Below are 24,927 nucleotides of genomic sequence, written 5' to 3'. Positions count from 1 at the left end.
CTCCTTATTGATCTATCGAATGTGCATTTGGGACAAACTTAGAAATTATTTTTGTATTTCTTGAAAATACACATTTTAATGATTTTAGTTGTGTGCCACTTTTTAAGAGCGCCACACAACACGGTTGGTTGAGTCACTCTGTCCAGCCTGGCAGTTTAATAGTGATCATGACACAGTTATAAAACTTGGATTACTTATCTCAAGTTCTCAAGATTCTTTGTGAACTAAGCTTATTTGTCTTTAATAAAGCAGCTACCAGTGTTCTGAGACAAAACTGTAATTAGCAAATTGGTTTTTATCATGCCAGAAACCAACATTTCTCTGAAAACCAAGTATGGTTACTCTTTGATGTTTAAAAATAGTATACAATTTATTTTAAAATTACTTTGTATTCATCAGTAATGCAAGCATTGTTAAATTTTAAATGTGTCATAAAATTTTGTTTTTCTGCATCTTTATGAAACCACAGGATCCTTCATACTTGTCTTTTCCTTTTTCTTTATCTTAGATTTTGGTTGCTTCAAAATAAAAGCAAAACTAAGTGGCCAGGAGTTTGGCCTAGTGGTAGAGTGCTTCCTAGCATGCACTAAGACCAGGGTTCAATTCCTTGGTACCACATTCATAGAAAAAAGCCGGAAGTGGTGCTGTGACTCAAGTGGTAGAGCTTTAGCCTTGAGAAAGTCCAAGGACAGTGCTCAGGCCCAGAGTTCAAGGCTCAGGATGGAAAAAAATTAACATAAAGGAAAATAAAAACAAAGATAAGTATAAAAAAGAAAAAAAAGGAAAAAGAAGTTGCTGTCATTCTCCAAAGATCCTAAACATTTATCCGGATTAGCCTGGAAGTCAAGGTGGCTTCTGGTCTATGGAGACGTGTCTATCCACACAGGCAGACTTAAGGTGCAGAAATAACACCGACCCCTCCCTCCCCCGTTGGCTCCCTGCGGCTCCCGTGCACCTGGCCTGGGCCTGTGGAGGTGCAGAGGGAACGCCAGCCCGAGAGGGAGAGCACTCTACCAGCAACCCTCCTCTGCCCTTCTGATTTGGAGCCAGTTGGAGCTATCTGGCCCTTTCCTGCCAGGCCAGTGTGGAGAGAATTCACTGTGTCAGTGTGAGGTAGTGGTGTGAAAGGCGAGGCCGAGAGGGGGAGTAGCCAATTTGTGAACTGTGACCTGATCCTTGATCGCGTGACGTTTCCGAGAGTCTGTCTGTGTGAGTAACAACACCGCCCTGGCCCTGGAGGGAGGCCTTCCCATAGCCGGCAGCCAGGGTCTCACTCCTAACTTAACCTCATCCATCAGGGGTGGGGGCTGGAGCTCAGGCCCTGTGCTGGTGGCACGGCAGGCAGGTGTGGGCCCTGTGCTGGAGAGCTGCAGGGAGGAAGCAGTGCCTCTGTCTGGCTCACCTTGAGACGCTGCTGTGTACCGCGTGTGTGCACAGCTGCTTCTCCTCTGTTACGCAGCTTGCTGTGACTCAAATGGGTTCTGTTATGCGTAAGGTTACTGTACATAGGTATTTTCCTTTCCTGTACCCACAGATGGAATAATTACTCTGGATAGCTGCTCCTTTAATAATGGCAAGTGTTGCCAAATAACTCACTCTGATCTGTGGCCCCCCAGTGTTGTTCAAATTCTTCAAATCCCTCTTGAAGTTAACAAAAAGTGCAAGGATATGCACATCTATTAAACACCTGTCTTACTGGAAATCCCTAAGGACTATTAGAGATACAAAACATTTTATTTAGCTGGGTGCTGGTGGCTCACACTTGTAACCTGGCTACTCAGCCGGCTGAGATCTGAGGATCACAGTTCAAGACCAGCCTGGGCACTAAGTCCCTGAGACTCTTATTTCCAATTAATCCCCAGAAAACCAGAAGTGGCGCTGTGGCTCAAGTGGCAGAGCGCTAGCTTAGAGCTGAAGAGCTCAAGGACAGTGCCCAGGCCCAGAGTTAAAATCCCACGATTAATAATAATAATAATACAGTAAATTCACAGTCTAGCTAGAGCCAATAACAAAATAAGAAACAAGCTAAAAAATAAATGCAGACACAAACTCAGGAATGAAAAAATAAAATAAAGACAATGCAGACACAACCATAGTGATGGAAAAGTAAAGGTGAAACAGTATTGGGTGCCAACACTGGAAAGATGGTATGATAAATGTAATTTCCAATTCTGCGTCTCTGGTCTGCGGTCACCAGAACCCCAGAGAAAACCAAGAGCACCCCAAGGTGATGGTGGTGATGGCGGTGATGACGTGGGGATGCTGTCAGCTCTGGTAACGGGAGGTGTGTGGACAAGGCCAGGGAGGTAACAGCCTGTCAAAGTGGGGGTATTCCTTTTAAAATAGAGCCATGCTCCTCTTCCTATCCTGAGTGGCTGTGGAGTGGAAGCATGCAAGAAACCATGCTTGGCAGGTGTAGGAAGGGCGAGCGGGAGGCTGTTGTCTTCCTTGCAGGCCGATGGCCTCTACATCAGAGGATCAGGGGCAGAATATTCCAGCGAGCCCTGGTGCAGAGTTGAGCTCACATCCAATTTGGCAGTTAGCACGAAGGATATGAGAGAAGGAGAGGCGTCATCTGGTCTCCCTCGTCGTCCTGCCTCCGTGTTGATCTTGTGGATGCTGTAACAGCTGAACCACAGCCGGACCCCAGGACCCGCCGGGGCCCCCCTCTGCAGGGGGAGCTGCCGGGGGGGCCCCCTCTGCAGGGGAGCTGCGCCAGCCAGCGTGCTGAGGATGCTTCCGGCCTGCTGGGCGTGTGTCCTGGCTCAGCCCTGGACCTCGGAGCTGGAAACGATGGACGCAGGCCTGGCCTCCGCTTGCCTGCCTCCCAGCACCGCGTCTTGGATGGTTCCGTCCTATAACACAGCCTCCCTCTTGGCAGTTGTCAGGCCAACGGCTTCTCTCTTCATTAGTAACAAATGATTGTTTCCCTACAAAAATGCACCTCTTAAAGGATCACTCATTAAAGCAAACTGGAGAGACACGTCCAGCGGCCCCAAGTCACCCCTGGAGTCTGTGAAGAGACCGACTGTGCCAACGCTGAGAATGCCCAGTTCCTGTTGCACATCATCCTTGGAGAGGGAGAGGCAAACTTCCGTCCTGATGCTGGGATGGGGAGGGGGAAAGGGAGGGAAGGAGGGAGAGGAGGGGGAGCGGGGAAGGAGGGTAAGGGAGGGGGAGGGAGGGGGAGGGACAGGAGGGGGAGGGGGGAGGGAGGGGGAAGGATGGAGGGAAGGATGGTGGGGCAGGGTGGGGGGAGAGGGGAAGGGGAGATGGAGAGGCAGGGGTGGGAGTGGAGGGAGTGGAGCTGGCAAATAGAGGTTAGGCCTGGGTTAGGGCAGTGAAGGGGAGGTCCTGACATGACCCCTTGGGGTTAGGAGCCCACAGAATGGCCAGCAGCAGTGGACAGTGGGACCCCTCAGTCTGTCGGGTATCTGGGTGTCCAGTCGGTCTGTGTGCATTCTGGCAGGGGCTCCGGAGTCAGCAAGGCCATCCATGCATCTCCAGGCATGCCCACATGCATTCCCACACCACAGACTCTCAGCGCAAAGCAGCCAGTGTGATGCAGCCTGGAGAATGAGGTTAGCTGGAGAAGGCTTCTTGTGACATTTCTCCTGCTTCGTCCCGGACGCACAGGTTTGCACATGGCTGCCTGAGAGCAGAGGCAGCAGGAGGGTGAAGCCTGGGTTTCATGAGCTGCCTCATGAAGCACTGCTCGGACCACAGCGTGTTCGAGGTAAGTCTGAACAGGGCTCACCGGGGCCCTCGGGAGGAGACAGGGGTCTGACTGCTCACGAGCACGGCTCACGGCTGGTAGACAGCCTCTGCCACGTGTGGCGACCTGAGCTCCTTGAAGGTTGCAGGTACACAGAGCAGCCCGGCGGGGCCTTCCCAGGAGCCCACCCAGGACCACAGGCCGGCAGCCAGGCAGGAGCAAGCATGGCCCCCGCCAGCATCAGCAAAGACTGCTGCCTTGTGTCCCCCAGGGCGAGGCGTGCCCACTGGTGGACAGATGGCAGAGACAGCAAGCGGGCCCAAGGCTGACGGCGGCACAGAGACTTCACTGGTTCAAACTCGGGCATGGGGGGGAGCCTGTGGCCCCCACCGGGTTGCCAGAAGCCTGAGCGGGGTTCTCTCTCCTTACAGGAGGGTGCAGCGGCCCAGGCCGAGAGGCACAGCCCCCGCTGAAAGCTCGCAAGTCCTGCGTCTCCTGTGTCCCTGAGTACAGGCACTGACCGACCGTCCATCCCCATCCTCACGTGACGTTTGCACAGCCCAGCTTCCCTCTTGCTGCTCACCCGGCCGGGCACCACCTGTGTGACCCCGCACCCTGCCTTCTCCGCCTCCCCAGCCCCGGGCACCAGGCTTCCTTCTTGCAGACTCCCAGCACACCGTCACTGCCCTGTGGCTGACCCACCCTTTCCCCGGAGCCTCGGTCCAGAGCCCCGCCTGGCTCCCCATGGCTCAGTGGCCCCCACAGGCCAGGGGCTGGGCACGGGGGGCGCGGGCGGCACGGCACCTACTGGAGTACTGGATGGAGAAGCCGGACTTGCTGATGAAGAAGTCGCTGTGGAAGCGCAGCGTGAGGGCGTGGTAGGTGCTGTGCACGTCCCCGGGCAGGGCGGAGCCGCTCCACTCGCTCAGCAGGAGGGGGCTGTCCTCGGGGCCGTCCCACACCCCCAGCGTGTCATGCGCCGTCTCCGTGTCGAACACGATGAAGTGAAGGCTGGAAGAGAGGCCGGGAGAGTCACACACCCGCCCCACGCGCCGTGCCCAGCGCACCCGAGGGAGCCCCGGGAGCCCCGGGAACCGAGGCTCAGGGTAGGTAACTCACCGTGCACACTGGGGCAGAGCAGTTAACCCTCCTGTGCCTGTGCAAGGGCAAGCTCGTCAGCTTACGGGGAGAGGCTGGCCACGGCTGGAGCAGGAACGGACCCCTCCATACCTTCCTCTAATTCATGCTCTGCCACCAGCGCTCCCCGTGGCTTTGCTTGGAGAAACCTAGTGTGCCTGCCTCTTGAGGTTTTCAAGTTTTACTTTAATGATCACTGAAGCAGTGGCCCCGAGGCGTTTTCAGCAGAGCAGTCACGCCTACAATGACCTCCTCCCCTGTGCACACTCCCTGTGCCCTCCACGTGTGTCAGTGTGCGTGCACAGGCCGGCCCGATTCACAGCCCTGTCCAACACCTCACCTGGGAAGCGAGCCTGAGGGACACAGGGATTGACTCAAAGACACAGGTGGCATAGACTCCACCAAGACCCGGCTGCAGCCCGGACCCAGGTGAGCCAAGCCCAGCATGTACTGGCCAGAATGGGCAAACGAGGTCCCAAGCACGCATACCTCAGTGGGTTTCCCTGTCCCAGTGGGGTGGGAGTGGGAAGGAAGCAAGGCACAGGGGAAAACCTCCATGTGGGATGCCCTGTGAGCACAGGAGGCTCGGGAGGTCAGAGGGGCGGAGACCTGGGTTCCTCCGAGCCTGCAGCGCCCTGCCATTGAGAGGCCTCAGGCCTGGGCCGCCTACCTGGAGGAGGCGGAAGCTGGGCCTTGACTACCTCGTTGGGGGAAATGTAACTCCAAGAGAAAGCAGATAAACAAAATCCCTGACAGCCACTTCCCACCGAAACGAAAAGGTGACTGCAGTCAACAGCGCTACCCCAGCGGGCCCGAGGTTAAACACTGAGCGAGAATGTCTGCCTTCCCCACGGAGGTGGGGCAGAGGGCAAGGTCCATGCCGGGTCAGCGCAGGCCAGGCGGCAGGCCGCACAGGGGCTCTGCAGACTGAAGTGGCCTTCCTGGCCGGGAGAAACAACCCAGGGCGACCCCAGGAGAGGTCAGGAGTTTCCATGGGGAGGAAGGAGCAAGGGAGGGGCGAATCACAGAGCAGGAACATGAAGAGACCTGTCAAAAAGTTCAAAATGACAAACACTGTGTGCATGAGGAGGGGCGGAAGGCTTTAAGGGTTCACCCCACCCAGCCTGGCGCAGGCCACGTCCAGGAGGCCCCGGGTGAGAACCCAGCAAGATGGCTCCACTTCCCCGGTTTCAATGCGGACACAAATGTGTACGACAGCAAATGCAACCCAGAAATTCACCATGCCAAGGATTCTGGGCGGGTAAGTCGGGAAGGAATTCACTTCTCACGGTGAATGAGGTGAAAGCAACCTCGTGTCCCCAGAGGCCTTGCTTCAATGAACCACAGTTCGTTCACATAATGAGAGGCTGAAAGGCACCCACGTGGCAAGAAGGGAACTTGCCAGCAAGGACTTACACTCTAACCATGTTATTACCTAAAAAATCTTTTGAAATAATGAACCCCAAATAACACGATGCTGCTTAAATACAAATGTGCAATTAAACAGATAAATAGGTAAGCCTAATTATATATATATATTTATATCTGGGTAGAAAAACTGTAAAACTTTATACTATATTTTAGTATAGCTATCTTGGCAATTCTTTTAGGGTTTTTTATTTTGCATGACATTTTAGATTTATGAGTGAAGGAAGGTAGTGCCTTGATGGCAAAGCCAAGAACTTGAATTTATTCTGTACTCAATCCAAACATTTTAAGTGGCCAACTGTGGTAACCAACCCTGCTTTCCAGAAAGAGATATATTACCACACATAAAGTGGTGATGCATTTTATTCAGCCAACTGCCTAGAGCTTTATTCTAAGAAATTAATTCTAAGTCTAGATAAAGAGTTACTTGGGAGATCAGCTGAGGTATCATTATAGATCATATAAAATATTGAGGTTCAAAAGCATTCTTATATACAATTACAATAGTGTACACTATTATGCATAATAACATTTATGTACCCGATCCAAACATCCAATGGGTTATACATCTCCATATTGCAGGCAACAGGCCCCCATTCCTTGAGTTGTGAGTGTTATACCCTTAGACTCAGGAAAGAGAGAAGAAAATAAAATTTTGAAACCTGCATTGTAGCCAGGAGCCAGTGGTTTACACCTGCAATACTAGCTGCTCAGGGGGCTGAGATTTGAAGATTGCTGCTCAGAGCCAGCCCAAGCAGACAGCTCATGATAGTCCAATGAGCTACCAACATCCAGAAGCAGAGCTATGACTCGAGAGGTGGAGCACTAGTCTCCAGCATGGAAGAAGAGCAGCAGTGGCCAGGCCCCAGGGCCGTCACCGGCACATGACTGCACGGCTGCCGGGCACAGAGGCACGCCTTCCAGGTCCCTGCGGCTGAACACATAGCACAGCACCTACACGTGAGAAGGCGCTCTCCGCGCCACCCCTCGCCCTGGACAACCGCGGCAGCTTCGGCCACTCAGCTCGGTATGGAAACAAGCTAGTGACACATTCGCTGTCTGTTCACCTTGCCGGGCACGGAGCGCACCATTTTGAAGGTAAAGTAGACATGCAATGGATGATTGTAGGGCGCAGTGTGTGTCTCCCGTGTTACTGGAGGAGCCCCGGGCGGTGGGTGGAGGGGGCTGCGCTGGGGTGGGGGCTCACCTGATGGTCTTCCCGGGGTCGGCTTCCAGCACCCAGGTGCAGTGCAGGTTGTTGTCGTAGGGCGCTGGGTACCCTGGGGACAGGATGCGGCCCGAGGTGCCAGCACGGATCCGACCTCCGCACTCAGCTGGGAACCATGGAGAGGTGGAGAGGTGGAGGTGGAGAAGTGGAGAGGTGGAGAGGTGGGGAGGTGGGGAGGTGTAGAGGTGGAGAGGTGGGGAGGTGGAGAGGTGGGGAGGTGGGGAGGTGGGGAGGTGGAGAGGTGGAGAGGTGGAGAGGTGGAGGTGGAGAGGTGGAGAGGGGGAGGTGGAGAGGTGGAGAGGTGGGGAGGTGGAGAGGTGGGGAGGTGGGGAGGTGGAGAGGTGGAGGTGGAGAGGTGGAGAGGTGGGGAGGTGGAGAGGTGGGGAGGTGGAGAGGTGGAGAGGTGGAGAGGTGGAGAGGTGGAGAGGTGGGGAGGTGAGGAGGTGGGGAGGTGGGGAGGTGGGGAGGTGGAGAGGTGGGGAGGTGGGGAGGTGGGGAGGTGGGGAGGTGGGGAGGTGTGGAGGTGGAGGTGGAGAGGTGGAGAGGTGGAGAGGTGGAGAGGTGGGGAGGTGGAGAGGTGGAGAGGTGGAGAGGTGGAGAGGTGGAGAGGTGGGGAGGTGAGGAGGTGGGGAGGTGGGGAGGTGGGGAGGTGGAGAGGTGGAGAGGTGGAGAGGTGGGGAGGTGAGGAGGTGGGGAGGTGGGGAGGTGGGGAGGTGGAGAGGTGGGGAGGTGGGGAGGTGGAGAGGTGGGGAGGTGGGGAGGTGGGGAGGTGGGGAGGTGGGGAGGTGGAGAGGTGGAGAGGTGGGGAGGTGGAGAGGTGGAGAGGTGGGGAGGTGGGGAGGTGGGGAGGTGGGGAGGTGGGGAGGTGGGGAGGTGGGGAGGTGGAGAGGTGGGGAGGTGGGGAGGTGGAGAGGTGGGGAGGTGAGGAGGTGGGGAGGTGGGGAGGTGGGGAGGTGAGGAGGTGGGGAGGTGGGGAGGTGGAGAGGTGGAGAGGTGGAGAGGTGGAGAGGTGGAGAGGTGGGGAGGTGAGGAGGTGGGGAGGTGGGGAGGTGGGGAGGTGGAGAGGTGGGGAGGTGGGGAGGTGGAGAGGTGGGGAGGTGGGGAGGTGGGGAGGTGGGGAGGTGGGGAGGTGGAGAGGTGGAGAGGTGGGGAGGTGGAGAGGTGGAGAGGTGGGGAGGTGGGGAGGTGGGGAGGTGGGGAGGTGGGGAGGTGGGGAGGTGGGGAGGTGGAGAGGTGGAGAGGTGGAGAGGTGGAGGTGGAGAGGTGGAGAGGTAGAAAGGTGGAGAGGTGAGCGCTCGCCCTCTGTGGCGCAAACCCACCAGGTCCCTGGGCGCTCAGGCCCGGCCACTTCTTCCCCTCCCCACCCACGAGAGAGGGCGCTGCCCCCCCTCCCCCGGGCCTCCAGGGCTGAGCATGGAAACCCTGGCCCTCCCGCCGGCCCTGGGGCCCTGCTCACCCACGCAGGAGGGCACGGGCTGGTCCCACACACGGCGGTCCCCGCTCAGGCAGGTGAGGGTGCCGCTCCCGTGCATGGCGTAGCCCGGGTTGCAGCTGTACACGACCACCGTGTCCGTGAAGTGGCCCTCGTCACGGACCTTGTACCCGTAGGTGGGGAGGCCGGGGTCCTCGCATTTCACCAGGTCGAAGCCTGCGGGAGAGGAGGCGGGGTGAGCGGAGCCCAGCAGGGCGTGGGGTGCTGGCCTCTGGTCTAGCTGTGAGCTGTGGGTTGCCCCTCCGCTGTCGCCCCTCTGCTGTCGCCCCTCCGCTGTCGCCCCTCCGCTGTCCCCCTGCCTGTCTGTACCAGGTCCTCTGCTGGAAGGAGGCACCGCTGGTTCCCAGCCGGCCCCAGGACCCCTGCTCCTGGAAGGACCAGGACAAGGACGACGGGGTGACAGGGCTGCGTGAGGGAGATGGAGATTCAGCTTAAAGCCATGTCCTGTGTTGGTCGTTGACTTTATTTTCTGTTCCCTGGGATTTCAGAGCCACGCGTCACCTCTGGTCACTGGAGGTGAGGTTTCAAGGCCACCGTGAAGACAGCCCTCCAGGAACCCACTTCTCCAGCCAGCAGCACCCAGGCAGGACACAAGCAGAGCCAAAACCTCAAGGGACTGGTGGTCGGCCTTGCTTTCCCCCTTCTGCCTAACCTCAGCCTAAGGTTTCCTGCGGACTCTGCCTGTCCGACTTGCACTGGGAGGCGCCTCCCCTGGGAAAAGCTTTTCCTGAACCCCGGGACGCCTCTGCAGTCCCCATTGAGGGGAGCACCTGGCAGCCCTTCTCACGGGCACAGCATTCTTCCTAGCCTGCCTCAGGCTCCCTGAAGGAGCACAGGCCCGTGGACTCTGGAGGTCCCAAATGCATGACCTGAAGGGGCCCCATCTCGGCACAGAAAGAAGGCCGGGCGCTGGGGCCGGGGCAGGGGAGAGTCCTCGACCCGTGCATGGCTAAAGGTCCTGAGAGCCCAGGGCTGTCAGTGGCCTTAGAGCCTACGCAGGCCCTGCTTTCTGCCCATGCCGACTTACTAGAGGTTAGGCAGCGAGGGCCGAGTGCAGAGGTGTCCTCTCCCGGGACAGAAACAGAGCAGACGAAGGAGCTGGGGAATGCTGGCCAGCGTGGCCGGGGACACACACACACAGGTGCTCGCACACGCGTGTACACACACATCCACTGTGGAGATGAGACCCTGGGCAAAGGCAGGTCAGCACTCCTGTGGCCCTGGAGTTATCTCCATGGGCAGAGGACACTGTCCCAGGGCAGCCTGACTCTCCTCGCGGTAGAGGGAGGACACCAGGTCTCTTCCAGATGTGGGCACTGCTCAGACTTGGCGCTCTGAGCTCCGCTCACTTTGCCCACCCCTGCTTCCAGCAATGTACTCTGCACCCGAGCTCGGGTCCTTTCAGTGACAAGACACCCAAGCACGGCCATTCTGACATTACGTTGAAGATGGATTTTCCTCTCTCTAAATCTGCCTTGAAACCTTCTATGTAGAGAAGAAAAACATTCAGAAACAAACAGGCAAACAAATAAAGGTACATCAGTAAAAGTGTCTAGTAAACTTTATGTGGGCTGAACATTTTAAGAGTTATCCATTTGATTGCTTCTTTTGTTATCCCTCCCCCATCGTGCCAGCCACACAGGCTGGTCATGGTGGCTGGACGTGCTCTCGCTCCACAGCTCCCTGTCTCTTCTGACACTTTTATTGTTTTTTTGAAAGGTCACAGTGAAATTTATTATTTTATTTTTAAGAAAGCCTGACACTTACTTAATTCTTACATGCCTCAACGTCTACCCAGTGTCTGAAATGGCGCGTGTCCTTCTCTGTGGGAGGGCAGAGACGCGTACTTGGCCGTTCCTGAGCCCTCGTCCATCTATGGACGGGAGCTTCATCCTTTTCAGAACTCGTGCGCCTGGGGGGTTGGAGCAGGGGTGCCGGGATGGCTGCCCATTATGGAAGGACCAGAGGGTATAGGCGTCCAGCGCGCTAGCAGTCTGGCACTGGGTCCTCCAATGCCGGGGACACACACTCCATGCCAGTTCACACCAGTGTGACTGTTGGCTCTGCAGGCAGCCTGGCCCCAGCTCTGCTCCTCCCAGCCTTTGAGAGCACGGCCTTTCTCTCTGACTGTGCAAGATCCATCTCCTTCTTTATTTCAACATCCATGTCATTCAGCATTTGCTTTCTGTTTAAGGAATAATAAATAGCCATCTTAACAGAAATTCAACACTGCTTAGGACACTGACAAAGTGGTGTGGATGGAGCTGCTACTGTACAATGAGAAGTAAAATGCACAATTGCGTACCGCACGCGATTGTGTGCACATGACACACAATTATGTGTATCACAAGGAACTGACCATTTAAGGGAGGATTTTTGTCACGATGTTTTGTTGTTGCTTTTGTGATGGTCCTGTGGCTTGAGCTCAAGGCCAAGGTACATTTTTGCTTATAGCAACAGCTCACTGGTTTCTGATGGTTCATCCTGCATGCCTTAACTCCAACTACCATCCTCAGATCTGGAGTTGCTAGAATTACAGGGCTGAGCCAAGGCACCTGACAATGACGACCTTTTTAAGTTTCAAGCTATTAATAAGGGTTATATTTGAATTATAAATCTCTTCATGTAAAAATAGATATTTTTACTATAATTCAAATGTACAAGACTTTGTAAATTTAAGACTACCAAAGAGTATGAACATAAAATAAATATGGCGAGAGTGGTTTTCTACATGAGGAGAAAGACTTCTATCTTGAAGCCATGAGTCTGAACAAACCAGCTCTCACATACTGATTCTGTTTTGTCTTTACCAAGTAGCAACTCAGAAAAAATAAATCAAGTTATTTGTGTCAAAACATTATTAACGCTGTAGTCAAAGCTAGCTTGCATATTTAATAATTCCATTTCTTTTCTGCTTTCCAGTGCATTCTTCTTAATTCATAATCTCAGGGAAGACACACAGAACAAAAGGCTGTAGTCAAAACAAGCTCTGTGTCGCACCAGGCTGGAGCAAGTCAGCCCCAGTGTCTCGGGCAGCCACGTCCCTCCCCTGCAGCTCTGCACACTGCCTGTCTTCCTTTCTCCTAAGTCTACGAAGACCTTGGACTCGGGTCCTCTCACCTTCAAAGTTTAGACTAGATTTCGTCTCCCAGGAAAGCACCCTGGCACAGACAGCCCACTCTCAATGAGGTCTTCTGCATGTTGTGCTGGGGCATGAGGGCTCCGCCGCTGGGCACGCCACCTGGAGACGGCGCCCAGATGCCGGGCTGGAAGAGGGGCAGGGATGAGGAGATGCCAGGCTGTCTATGCATCTACACACCCACGGGGCAGGGATGAGGAGCTGCCTGGCCGTCTGTGTACCCACAGAACCTCCTGTGAGCCACTGGAGTCTCCAGACATTTCTAGAAACCTGCCATCTCAGAAATGACCTGTTTGTGAGGGCGAAAAACATGGAGTCTTTCCACATACTGGCCAGCAAAGAGGAACACTGCTTGGGTCAACTTCTAATATCCATGCGTTACCTCCACCTTCAGTCACACAGAGGAGGTCGAGCTGGGACCAATGGAATCAACTATTTTTGTAGCAAAAAAAAAATTAAAGACAAAGAAAATTAACTTAAACTGAGCTCCCAGAAATGCTTTGTTGACTTGTGTTTTAACACACAATTCATTATTTTAAAAGAACTATTACCTCAATGTGTGCTTTGTGCTTGCATATGTGTGTTTCACTTTTTAAATGCTAAGTTATAAACCTATGCCATCTTTAATCACATTGTTTTCAATTGATATATTTATTTATTTATTTGTTTTGAAAAATCAGTAGCTTTTTTCCTTTATTGGTTATGCCTTCAAAGTACATTCTTGATTCTCAATTGATATATTTAATAAGCTACTTTTTGTTTTGCAATGACCTGCATATTAAGTTGTATTATCCTTGTGGGTGTGTAGGTGTGTGTGTATGTGTGCCTATGAGTGACTTTCATGGATAGAGGATATAAAATTTCCACAAGCACAAATAACAAACAGTATTTACCCAGGAATGTGAATTTCTGAGCTCTAGGGCAAGACAATAAAAAGCCAATTAAAGTTTAGTATTGAAATTTAAAAAACCAAAGTAACTCTCTAGTTTTCTGAAGTCATCTTGTTTGTTTAATCAAGTAAGTCATTAGGAAATCATAAGGCATGTGAGCATAGTGGACTGGGACTCCAACACTAGCTACTTGGACGATAATGATTAAGAAGATCACAGTTGGAGCCAGCAGGGGAAAAAAAACCTTTCCAAGACACAACGTCAATGAATAATAACATGTGTCAGTCAGCCCAGCTGTACTGAAAAGTAAAACTAGGAGGATTGTGGTTCAGGGCAGAATGGGCAAAAATGAGAGGTCCTCTTTGAAAAATAATTCAAGTAAAAAGGGCTGCTAGTACTGCATAAGTGATAAAGCTCACTGGTGAGCTGAAACTCATTAACAAGAGGATGACGCTGAGTTCAAATGGATGGAAGCTGGATTTAGCTCATATGTGCACAGGTAAATACATTGTTGTGCTGAGATGAAATATGGTAGATTCTAGGGAGACAGCAAAGAGTACAATTCCTTAGAAAGACAAAATCAAAGTCCAGGAAGTGGATATCTCAAAAGGCATACGGTCAAGGGAAAAGAGGCTGACAAATGAAGACAACGAGAAGGGAAGGGTAGAGTCAAGAATCCAATGTATATCCCACAGAATTGAGGATAGTGAGGGGAGGGGGTAGGGAGCGATGGATGACACGTTGATCGAGACAATTGCATTCATAAACTGCTTTGTTAACTGCCAACTCCTTTGTACAACTTCTTAAAGATAGTTAAAAATGAGAAAAAAAATCAAAAGTAAAAGCAATCTAATAGCAGAGCAAGTGATCTCAGCGACACGTCATAAACATCGTGAAAGTAAATGAGGTTGTGAAATCATAACACTGTATAATTCTATTTTTAATGCATCCTAAACAAATCTTTACTCGTGGTGGCTCTGTGGCTGTGCAGGGAGAGCAACGAGCCACACGGCTGGGCATTCACTGTCACCGTTTCTCAAAAGACTACACATAGAGCTTCCCCACAACACAGCGATTCCACTCCTGAGCATTTAGCCCAAAGATTCCAAATGAGGGCACAGCACAGCCACCAGTACAACCACGTTTACTGCAGCAGTGTCCACCACAGCCAAGGTATGGAGTTAGTCCAGAGGCCAGATGCCCCTCAGTGGACAAATGGGAAACTCGCCCCTTCTCTCCCCCCCCACACACATTCAGGAAATAGTTGTTTACCAATGCTTGTAAATTAGCCAATTTATTTCACATGGGCCCCATGATGGGCTAATAATTTTTTCCAAGGCCTTTGCAATTATCAACACAAATCAATAGAACCCTTGTTTATCAAAGTCGGATCCATTAATATATTTGGAAATAAGTTTACAGACAGTTCTGGGCTGTTAGAAGACCTGGATTGGTTCTCTGCCATACCACACCCTATTGGAAACAAAAATCACTTCAAGAGTTGGAGAGCTTCACACATATGAAGAAGAGAAAAGAGAACCAGGTGACAAAGTTGAAAGGTATACTGATGACATCAAATACCAAAGGACACATGGGTGTCACCTGCACCATTTAAAAATAAACATAAAATATAAGCCCTTTTTCTCATTTTATATACCAAATGCGAATTGGACATCAGGAAGGAAAGACAAATTGCCGAGTGCGTGGTGAGCAGCATGCGCCAGCAGTGGTCCCCACAACCATGTACAAAGCATTCTTCCCAGAACTAGGTGACAATTTCCTGAGAGGGAAATTCTCAACGTAGAATCCTCTTAAACAAAAATTAAAAAGAGAAATCCTAGCACATCCATTGCCTCTAATCTGTCATGGATACGAAACAATTAGTCTAGGGTCCCTTTAATGGTAGATCATAAAAGTTTTGAGATGAATCTTTTCTCATGACATCAGACACTAGTATGCTACTTTTTTTTTGCCAGTCCTGGGGCTTGAACTCAGGGCACTGTCCCTGAGCTGCTTTTGCTGTAGGACTTTTTTTCTTCTTCTTTTGCCAGTTCTGGGACTTGAACTCAGGGCTGGGCACTGTCCTTGGACACTTTTTGCTCAAGGCTAGAGCTCTACCACTTGAGCCACAGCACCACTTCCAGCTTTTTCTGTGTATGTTGTCCTGAGAAATTGAACCTAGGGCTTCATGCATGCTAGGCGAACACTCTACCACTAGGCCCCCCTCCCGGCCCTCGGATGCTGTGTTTGTCCATCCACCTCGACTCCTCAGTGGTGACCCTGCTGAGGACGTGGTGTGGGTAGTCTTCTTGGTTGACAGCGTCTGACCTCAAGATAATGGCCCCGGGGTGGTTATCAACTCTTCAGCCCTCTACTTTCTCATCTGTCAAAGAGAGGCCGCAGCCCCGATGTGCATTCTCATAATTTTCTGCTAAAAATGCCAGCCTCGAAACTTCCTGTGTCCTGGTGTGACTTTAACCACCGTATTACAAAGGGTTGGCCTGGTTTAGAGATGCTAAGCAGCATAATTAACTAGTTACCTGTAGTTATTCAAACCATATAGGTAGCTTCCTCTACAGGTAGCTAAAAAAAGTATAAACACTAGTTAAAATCCCAAGGAAACACAGCTTTTATATCTTCTGCTCTTGGGTTTTTTGTATTTATGCCTTCAAGTTTTTCAAGTTGGTTTACAAACTTACACTAACACTGTAGGACATGCGTTAAAACTCTGAACTTCAGAAAATATCCTGGCCACAACTCACACAACTGTGATACTGGGTGACCCCACAAGTTTCCTATGTGAATCGGGTGGCTCAGTGGTACAGTGCCAGTCTAGTAAGTGCAGGTTCTGAGTTCAAATCCAGGTAACCAGAACCAAAGATGGTTCATGTCACTCATTTTTGTTGCCTTGCCTAGGAAAGAAAGCAACTGGTACAACCAATCGTTGTGTGTGTGTGTGTGTGTGTGTGTGTGTGTGTGTGTGTGCGTGTATGTGTGTTTATACATGTACTCGAGTATAAGCGATCATATATAGATAGATATAGATGGATATGGCAATCAATGACTTATTAGTAATTATATCAAATACTACCTCGAAATCTTTCCTATAAATGTTCTTTAGTTTGTACAGCACATATCATACCACAGACACTATTTTCAAACCCAGGATATCTTTACAATGTTAGATGTTTACATTTTAGGCCTATTTATTGAATTATCAAAGCAAGAAGGTTTGAAAGTAGCTAAATTTCTCTAGAGGGAATTCACTGTTGATCCAGCACAGAATCAACTTGCAATTTAGAATACAGCAGGAGGCCAGAAAAAGAAGAAAAGCAGTACTAACGGATAAATAGATAAAGACCTTGCACGCATTGCATTGGAAGCTAGCATTGCATTGGAAGCTAGGCACGGGACGGCAGGCAGGCTGGAGAGCCAGCAGTGCCTGCGGCTGCGCTACTCACTGGTGTAGGTGAGCTGGAAGCCGGGGGCCGTGTGGGAGCCATTGGTGTTGAACTCGAGCCACAGGTGGTTGGACGTGCTGTTGAGGACCTGTCCCAGTAGCTCTCGCTTGGTGAAGGCTCCCAGCAGGCGTGACGAGCTGTCCTTCCCGTCGTAAACCTACGGGGAGTTCACGGCATGAGTGCCCTTTTCCCAACCTGGACTCCCGAGGTGGCAATTCTAACTGTAAAGATGGGCTTCTCTCCATATTTACACAGTAGAAAGAGAAGCAGAGGGTCTGCTGCCAGAGGCTTATGCCTGTAATCCCAGCTGAGAATCAAAGCTCAAAGCCAGCCCAGGCAGAAAAATCTGAGATTTTTATCTCCAATTAACCACCAGAAACCAGAGGTGGTGCTGCAGCTCAAAGTGGTAGAGCGGGAGCCCTGAGCAAAAGAGCTGAGGGCAGCATCCAAGCCCCGGGTTCAAAGACAAGAAAACAGAAAAGAAAAAGGAAAAACAAGTAGATGACAGGGATAAATAATCTACGGCATTCTTTGTGGTTCTTTCTTTTGTCTCTGTTTTTGATTTCTGTAAATAAGTTTATCTGACTTGGGGAAGGGAAGGGGGAAGCTCAGAAACACACACAATGGGCAAAGTCAGCGGTCACCTCACCAGACAGACACTAGGTTGGAAACTTGGGGGAGAGGAGGGCTGGGAGAGGAAAAAGTGGGGTAAATGTAGGGAGAGGGTAACACTGTTCAAAAAAGAATTGTATTATAACCCCCTGTACATGGTGAATCTTAAAGCACACACACACCGGGGAGAAAAGGGTGAATTAGGTAGGTTCAAGGTTTGCATTGACTGACCACACAGGAAAAGCTGGGTAACTGTGGGAGGCCGAGAAAGGATTACTGAACAATACTGGCAAGTTTTGTGGGCGCAGGCCTCATCCCATGCTTAGCACGGGACCTCAGTGCACTGCAAACCTCGGGGTCACAAGCCCAGCAGGTGATCAGTCAGGAGACCCCACATGACAAAGCTGTGAGCGCTCGCAGAGTCTCCTAGACACAGAGCCGTACCTCGTGGCGTGTTCTGAACCTACCACGCCTGCCGTGCATCTGCAGAAACTGTGCAAAGTGGACTTTCCCAAACCCTCAGGCCTCTCCTCTCCCACAGAATTCTGAGAACCCCACGTCCCGTCTCCCCTCGCCACAGAATTTCACAAGAGCTCTGCTCTTCTCCTACCATCCCTCATTTGTGTGCCACTTGAGCCACCCCTCAATTCTGACATTTTGCTGATTATCTGGGAACAAGAGATTCCCAGATACATCTGCCTGGATTTGTTTTGAATCAAAGTTTTCATATCTCATCCTCCTGAGAAGCTAGGACGCCAAGTGTGAGCCACGGGCACGCAGCCAACTTGAAACACTTCCAACAGCTATTAATTAGCACATTTAACAAAATATATGACGAAAAAACATTCAGACATTTAACACGATCAGCAGTTTCCTTGCAATTAAGTGTTGTAAGCAAGAGGCTTTTTTTTGCATTCTATTATAGTAAGCACACTTCAGCTCAGTGCAATCAAAATTGAACAGAATTTTCTTCCTTCCATTTCAATAGTATTTTTGATGTGTATTTGATGCAAACATTTTAATCACTTGCATACCCTGAGAATAATTAGGTTTTTAGTGAAAGCTTGCCTTAAAGACTTACTGACATAAATTTGAGGCTATCAAGTAAGTCAGAAATTTTTCACTTATGATCTAACTTTACAATTACTTTCCATTAGCAGGAACTTGCTGGTTTCCTGACTGAAGGCCATTTCTTAATTACAGTCTTTCATGATGTCAGCATGAGCTTTCAAATCACTATGTGTGAAAGAATAACTAGAATTAAAAAAACCACTAAATTATGACATTGAAAAGCAGTCAAGATTGGACTTGGGAGGAAGGAAGACTTCAGTCTGTGCCTTTCCCTTGACAGCGTGTCGGACCCAGTGAGGGTGAGCAGGAGCTCAGGCCACCTTCTCAGCACCTGTGTGAGAGAAGGTCCCACATGGCACCCGTTACTTCCAGTGGCTTTCCATGTGGTCTCCAAGTCTTCTGTGAGCTGGATCTAAGACTGAGCTGGGCCACTGTGTGAGCTCCTGCATGTGCCAATGCGAGCGCCATAGTGTGAATCAGTGTGTGAGTCACTGTGTATACCACAATCAATGTGTGCCACACAGACAGAAATCTAAGTGGACAGCTGTTTCTGGGCTCATGTGAGCTTCCTGAGCGAGGCAATCTGGTCTCCTTCCTGTGAAAGGCGCAGGCGGCTGCGCCAGTGGAAGCTTCGTCAGTCTCTGTGGCTCAGTGCATTTCTTGATCACTGTCTTGGGGCTGAGATGACTGATGTTCTTGTCCCAGCCCCGAGGTCCTGGCACACCTCCAAGGTCTTGAACAGTTCCATGCCTGTGCACCTGTATGAGGAGCCTTGAGGGCTCACAGGGATCTGACTGGGGATGGCTTAGACAAATCAAGGCAAGCCCTGGGTGCCCTTGTTATTGGAAGGTCACAGCCCCGGCCTTCTTCTCTGCGGAGGCTTGACTTGTATCCTGACGGCACTGCTGGGCTTCCTTCTAGTGTGACTTGTAAGTCCGTTCTGGCTCTGAAATGCGCTGACCACATATAGCAGTCAGGAATATGGAAAACATAGGCTCTGAAACCTATATTTTTAAACCACTTGCCATGATATACACACATACATGCATATGGACAGACATAGACTGTCCATAGAGCCATAGAGCGGCGGATGGGGGACCCCCGCTAGGAAAAGGTGAGCGCCTGCGTGAGCATATTTACCTTTAGCACATCTCCCTCGAACAGCTGAAAGCTTGGTGCCTGGAGGTGAATCCCCTTGCCGGCTTCCGTTTCTATTCTATAGATGCACTCGTGGTTATTATCATAATTGGATGGGAAATTTGGAGACAGTAATGTTCCTTCATTTCCTCTGACACGTGCTCCACATTCAGCTAAAATAAATAGGACATTAAAAAGAGGATTCATAAGTGGAATTACTGACGGTGATGGATCTAGCTTACACAGTCTGAGCGCCCTCTCCTCCACCAGCACAACTCTGACACTAACACATCTCTTAAAGAGTGACTTCGTCCACACAGAAGTGGTACCCATCCCCCTGTCCCCAACTTCTCTTATTTAATAGAATGGGGGCCGCATGCTATTGTATGGAGACTTGCAGAATAAAACAGATGTGTTGCTGGCTCTGTGACTGCTTTTCTGGGTAGTTGGTCACATAACTTTTCATTGTCTCATGCATGCGAGCTGAGGTGACAATTTCCCAGCTGCATTCGTGTCATTCCCTCCTCCCCGACCCCAGCGTACACGTGCTTTGTGGATCAGAAAGATGCATTTCAAAGGGAGTGAAAACACAGCCCTGCCACACCCCTGCCCACAGCCACGCCCCTGCCTTGTCACCGAGCTCCTCAGCACTCATGTTCTCTGCTCTGTAACTGGAGAGAGAAGAGGCGGATGGATTTCTAGTCCCAGATTCCCACAGGACGGAATAGCTTCAGTCGAGACGAAGGTGACAGTAAAACACCTCCTTCCGGTGGACTCGTGGAGCATCTGCTCACCTGCACTGCCCCGGGCTTGCCCATTCTCACACACCCACACACTCATTCACACCCTGTCTCTGCCAAGAAAAGGCTTCCTCTGGGGTGCTCCCACTTCTCTCTCCCCTGCCTGCCAGCAAGGTGGCTCTGCGTCTGGTTCCAGTCATGGTTTGCTTGGATGGACTGTCTTTGGTCAATGCATCGCTAGCTTTGGGGTCATTTGATTTTTGTTTGCTTACTGCTCCCTTTTCTTGACACACTTGCTGCAGAGGAAATTTCTTTGTCAGGCTCAAGGGTTTAAAGACCTGAAGGTTGATTCTGTTTATAACGATAAGGAAGTCAAATATAGGAACTATAATAAGGATATTTTGAGTCATGTTTTGTGAGTTCCCCATGTTACTAACTTATTCCTGTAACGGATAACAATCCTCATTTGTAGATCAGGAAACAGGCACAGAATAATTTATTGTTAAAAATGCTTTTCTCATGGTTCCATAGTTAATGCTGACTAATTTTTAATTTTCTATACACTCTTAGTACTTAGGAAAAAACTAATAGTTTCTTCTTTCCTAAATAATGCTATATAAATTGCAGCTAAAAATTCACAATATGTTCATAATTTATAGTAATAAAATGAATAAGCCCAATATTCAGCAAGAGAGTAAAGAGTTTTGTTTGAAATTAATGACAATTAATGACAGCTTATGTTTGTGTTTGCATTAGCATTTACACATGGCATAATCGATTCTTTAAGTGCATCGAAAAGGTGCAGCTATAAACAGAAATTAAACAGAAATTCAGCACTTTATCCGTAGTGAGAGCATGGAATTAAATCAAAATGAGAACCTGTATATTTCTTTTACTGACATTTAGATTTGGAGACTTTTTAAATCCCGTATATAATAAATGGTGGTAATTAAATGAAATCTGCACAGTGTAAAGATGGAATGCACAAAATTAACGGTGCACTGGTGATGGGAAACGAACACACGTCCACCGTCAGCCGGCGCTGCTCAGCTGTGGAGAGGAGGGTGGTCTCGGAACACCACTCTGCCTGAGCGGCGTCTCTCTCTGGGAGTGGAGCCACATTCTAACGCATGGAGAGGCAGGACCCACACCTTTAAATACACAAGGACTACATTTCATTTTTGTCCAGCGCCCACGGTGTGAGAAGAACCCTGCTCCATGTCATGAACACTTCCAGAGTGAAGTACCCTTGGTAGAGTGGACAGATAATGGTATACACACCCACACACACACACACACACACACACACACACACACACACACACGCACCCCTATAGCAAAAGTGTACTTAAAACAAGCTCAGTTTAGGGTGTGTAGAGCATAGACAACTTACTCAGGGAATATGACTTAAATAAATCATTATAAAAGAAGAAATGCATACTTCATATAAAGTATATATTTAATATATATAAAAATCCCATTGCTATTATTTGACTAGTATTGTGTTGTACACATTCCTCACAGGATACTCGTGGACCACAATGACTAGAATGCAGTATTCCGACAGCAGTGGACGAATCAAAGAATCTGGTAATTAATTAAAATGCAGCATCAACTTTAAAAACAGGAGCTCAGAAAATTACAAAATATGTAGGGACAAAAATGCCAAAAATTCTATGAACTTGGTTCCAGACACCATTAGCAATTCTTCATTAACAGAACAAGTGAATGTTTGGCATTTTAAGTTCTTTCAGTAACCTGCTTAATATTATGTGAAGGAAAATTAATACAATTTTCCTTAATCAGAAGAACTTTCCCCCTTATAAAAACTATCCTGAAATTGTCACTCAAACTGCTCCTGAGAGTTTTGCTAGTTCAGGTTAAATGAACAGTGTGGGAAAGGAGAGCGTGGAGAGTGAAGCCCCACGCCCCACGGCCTCCTCTTCCTCCGTTCTGGCTCTGACATGGGGGGCACACGCTACCTCCAGGGCCTAGGAAAATGAACAGCTACCCAGGGTTATGCAGGTCAGGTTACCGGGCGCCAGCAGAGGCCTGCTTGACTGTAAAGGGCAGGGAAGGGAGGCTCGCTCGCCGTCTGCTGCCTAGCACTGAGGCTCAGCTCGGGTCCACCCCTGCGGGACTCAGCCAGAACCAGCCTGAACTCAGCCTGTGCCTACGCTCCAGCCTCACCTAGAGCTTCCTAGCCGAGACCCTGGGTGGCGGCAGCTATTAGATCTGGGGTTGGGATCATTGTGGGGCTTCTGAGAACACTGGGAAGTGATCAAACAGCATGCGAGGAGAGAGGGAGTGGGGAGACGGCTGCCATACTATTCCAAGGAAAACCAGGGGGCTGGGACGTGCAGGGAAAGGGGTAACACTGGTCAAGATGCCTCCTGTACCCACAGGGCAGGCAGCCAACCCTCTGTGCCACCCAGAGCTCGTGGTGGAGCATGAGAGCTTGGCACACGTAAGAAGGACTACAATTCCCACAATGCTTGGCCATGTGGGGTCAGTTAACTCACAAAGGTCGGCTCTGAGGATACAGTTGATGTAAACACTAAAAAACAAAGATGCCTTGTACACATAAACCGGCAAGTTGAATTTTTTTTTTTTTGCCAGTTCAGAGCTCAGGGCCTGAGCACTGTCCTTGGGTTTTCCTCAGGCTGGAGCTCTACCACTTGAACCCCAGCACTACTTCTGGCTTTTTTCTATGTATGTGGTACCCTGGAATCGAACCCGCGTCTTCATGCATGTTAGGCAAGCACTCTACCACTAGGCCACACTCCCAGGCCCTAACATGTTGAATTGTAGCCTCTTTGCACAAATACATAAAGGTTACAGATGCATCTATTTTTAAGAAATTGTGTTCATTTACATGGATGCAGGTGTTGGAACATCTGACGAGCACGGAAACAGAAACTAGCTGAAGAAAGAGGAGTGGAAGACTTTCCTGGTTCTACCTACAGCAAACCTATTGCACCACACAGCAGATGAGGGAGGGCTGGTCCCGACCCAGGCCCCAGGGGACCCCAACGACTCTCAGAGCTGACCCAGGAATTTACACGAAGAGCAGAAACATACCAGTTTAAGAAAACATTTAAGTAGAGGTGGTTCAATGATTCAAAGATACATGCGATGCTCAAATTTTAAAACGAAAAGATAACCAGAAGATTTTACTTTAATCTGTGGTCTGAGGTTTCTGATCATCCATTAAATGATTGAGTATAACCATGTCAGTTTTTAAAAATTCCAATAAAGGACGTTGTGTTTCCCAGCAAATGAGGTCATTCAGGGCAATTCTCACACTCGTTCCATTTTTAAAGAAATTCCTGAACAAATCCTTATTTATTCCACATTCTGGCATGAAGATGTTCAGTTTTGGGCCCTAGACAAAGATCTTTTTATATCCAGTCCTGGGCTTGGGCTCAGGGCTTGAGCACTGTCCTTGGACTTTCTCAAGGCTAGTGCTCTACCACTTGAGCCTCAGCACCACTTCCGGTTTTTTGCTATGTATGTGGTACCGAGGAATCGAACCCGGGTCTTTGTGCATGCTAGGCAAGCACTCTACCACTAGGCCAAACTCCCGGCCCCTATATCCATAATTTTAATGGAAGAAACATGGACAATTTGTTACTTAAATCTCTGAAATCAAAGGAGAAACTCTGGAGTAGGAGATTCTACACCAAGAGGACGTCTGCCCATCCCCGAGGCTGCGGGACTGAGCCCCGGGGCAGAATGGTGGAAGCAAGATGTCCACTACTCTTCAGCCACACTTGCACCACCTCCCCACCCCCAGGACACCAGGACAAGCACGACCTGCTCAGGACAGGCAAGCTCTACCTGGACCTGGCACGCTGTCCCTGGTGCAGGCAAGCTCCGTGGGAACAGGAGAGCTGAACCTGGAACACGTGAGGTCTGGCTCAAGTGCGAGGTCAAGAGTGTGTGAAACCCGGCCTGCAGGAGAGCACTGCAGGCTCCCACCCCAGGCCCGAGTGGGCAGGCAAAGCCTGACTGCCATTGAAGCCTCCACTCCTGGGCCAGAGGAGACCGTGTGTTGTGTAACTGCTCTTCAAAGGAGTCGCATGACACACCAGCATAGACACGCCTGGCACATGACTAGCACACGCTTGGTTTCAATCCTCCTTAAACACAGAACTCTGGGCTGCTATGAACCTTTTTATACATGAGATAACTCCTGTCACCAACCCTCCTGCCCCCTGCATGGCCTCCCTGGCCAGCCCCTCCTGTCTACCCCTCCGGCCTCCTGCCCAACCCTCCTCCCTCCTGTCCAGCCCTCCTCCCTCCTGTCCACCCCTCCTACCTCCTGTCCACCCCTCCTGCCTCCTGCCCAGCCCCTCCTGCCTCCTGCCCAGCCCCTCCTGCCTCCTGCCCAGCCCCTCCTGCCTCCTGTCCACCCCTCCTGCCTCCTGCCCAGCCCCTCCTGCCTCCTGTCCACCCCTCCTCCCTCTTGTCCACCCCTCCTGTCTCCTGTCCACCCCTTCCTGCCTCCTGTCCACCCCTCCTGCCTCCTGCCCACCCCTCCTCCCTCCTGTCCACCCCTTCTACCTCCTGCCCAGCCCCTCCTGCCTCCTGCCCAGCCCTCCTGCCTCCTGTCCACCCCTCCTGCCTCCTGTCCACCCCTCCTGCCTCCTGTCCAGCCCCTCCTGCCTCCTGTCCACCCCTCCTCCCTCCTGCCCAGCCCCTCCTGCCTCCTGCCCAGCCCTCCTGCCTCCTGCCCACCCCTCCTCCCTCCTGTCCACCCCTCCTACCTCCTGTCCAGCCCCTCCTGCCTCCTGCCCAGCCCCTCCTGCCTCCTGCCCAGCCCTCCTGCCTCCTGTCCACCCCTCCTGCCTCCTGTCCACCCCTCCTGCCTCCTG

The 24,927-nt window shown here is 50.8% G+C and overlaps 1 protein-coding gene across 1 annotated transcript in view; it reads right to left on the bottom strand.

Moving 5' to 3' along the window:
• Csmd1 (CUB and Sushi multiple domains 1) overlaps positions 1 to 24,927 on the bottom strand; it is a 705,832-nt gene that overhangs the window by 127,766 nt on the left and 553,139 nt on the right. Inside the window, exons 22-26 of the mRNA XM_090353740.1 lie at positions 19,314 to 19,483; positions 16,491 to 16,647; positions 8,965 to 9,156; positions 7,488 to 7,614; positions 4,524 to 4,726 (exon numbers count right to left, since the gene is read on the bottom strand). Of these exons, the coding sequence (XP_090209866.1) occupies positions 4,524 to 4,726; positions 7,488 to 7,614; positions 8,965 to 9,156; positions 16,491 to 16,647; positions 19,314 to 19,483 (849 nt within the window). The remainder of the gene's footprint in view (positions 1 to 4,523; positions 4,727 to 7,487; positions 7,615 to 8,964; positions 9,157 to 16,490; positions 16,648 to 19,313; positions 19,484 to 24,927) is intronic.

Source organism: Megascapheus bottae, chromosome 20, assembly GCF_031878675.1.
Source record: "Megascapheus bottae isolate mThoBot1 chromosome 20, mThoBot2.hap1, whole genome shotgun sequence".
NCBI classification, from domain to species: Eukaryota; Metazoa; Chordata; class Mammalia; order Rodentia; family Geomyidae; genus Megascapheus; species Megascapheus bottae.
Note: the sequence above shows the minus strand (reverse complement) of the source record. Positions and strands in the feature narration are given on the sequence as shown.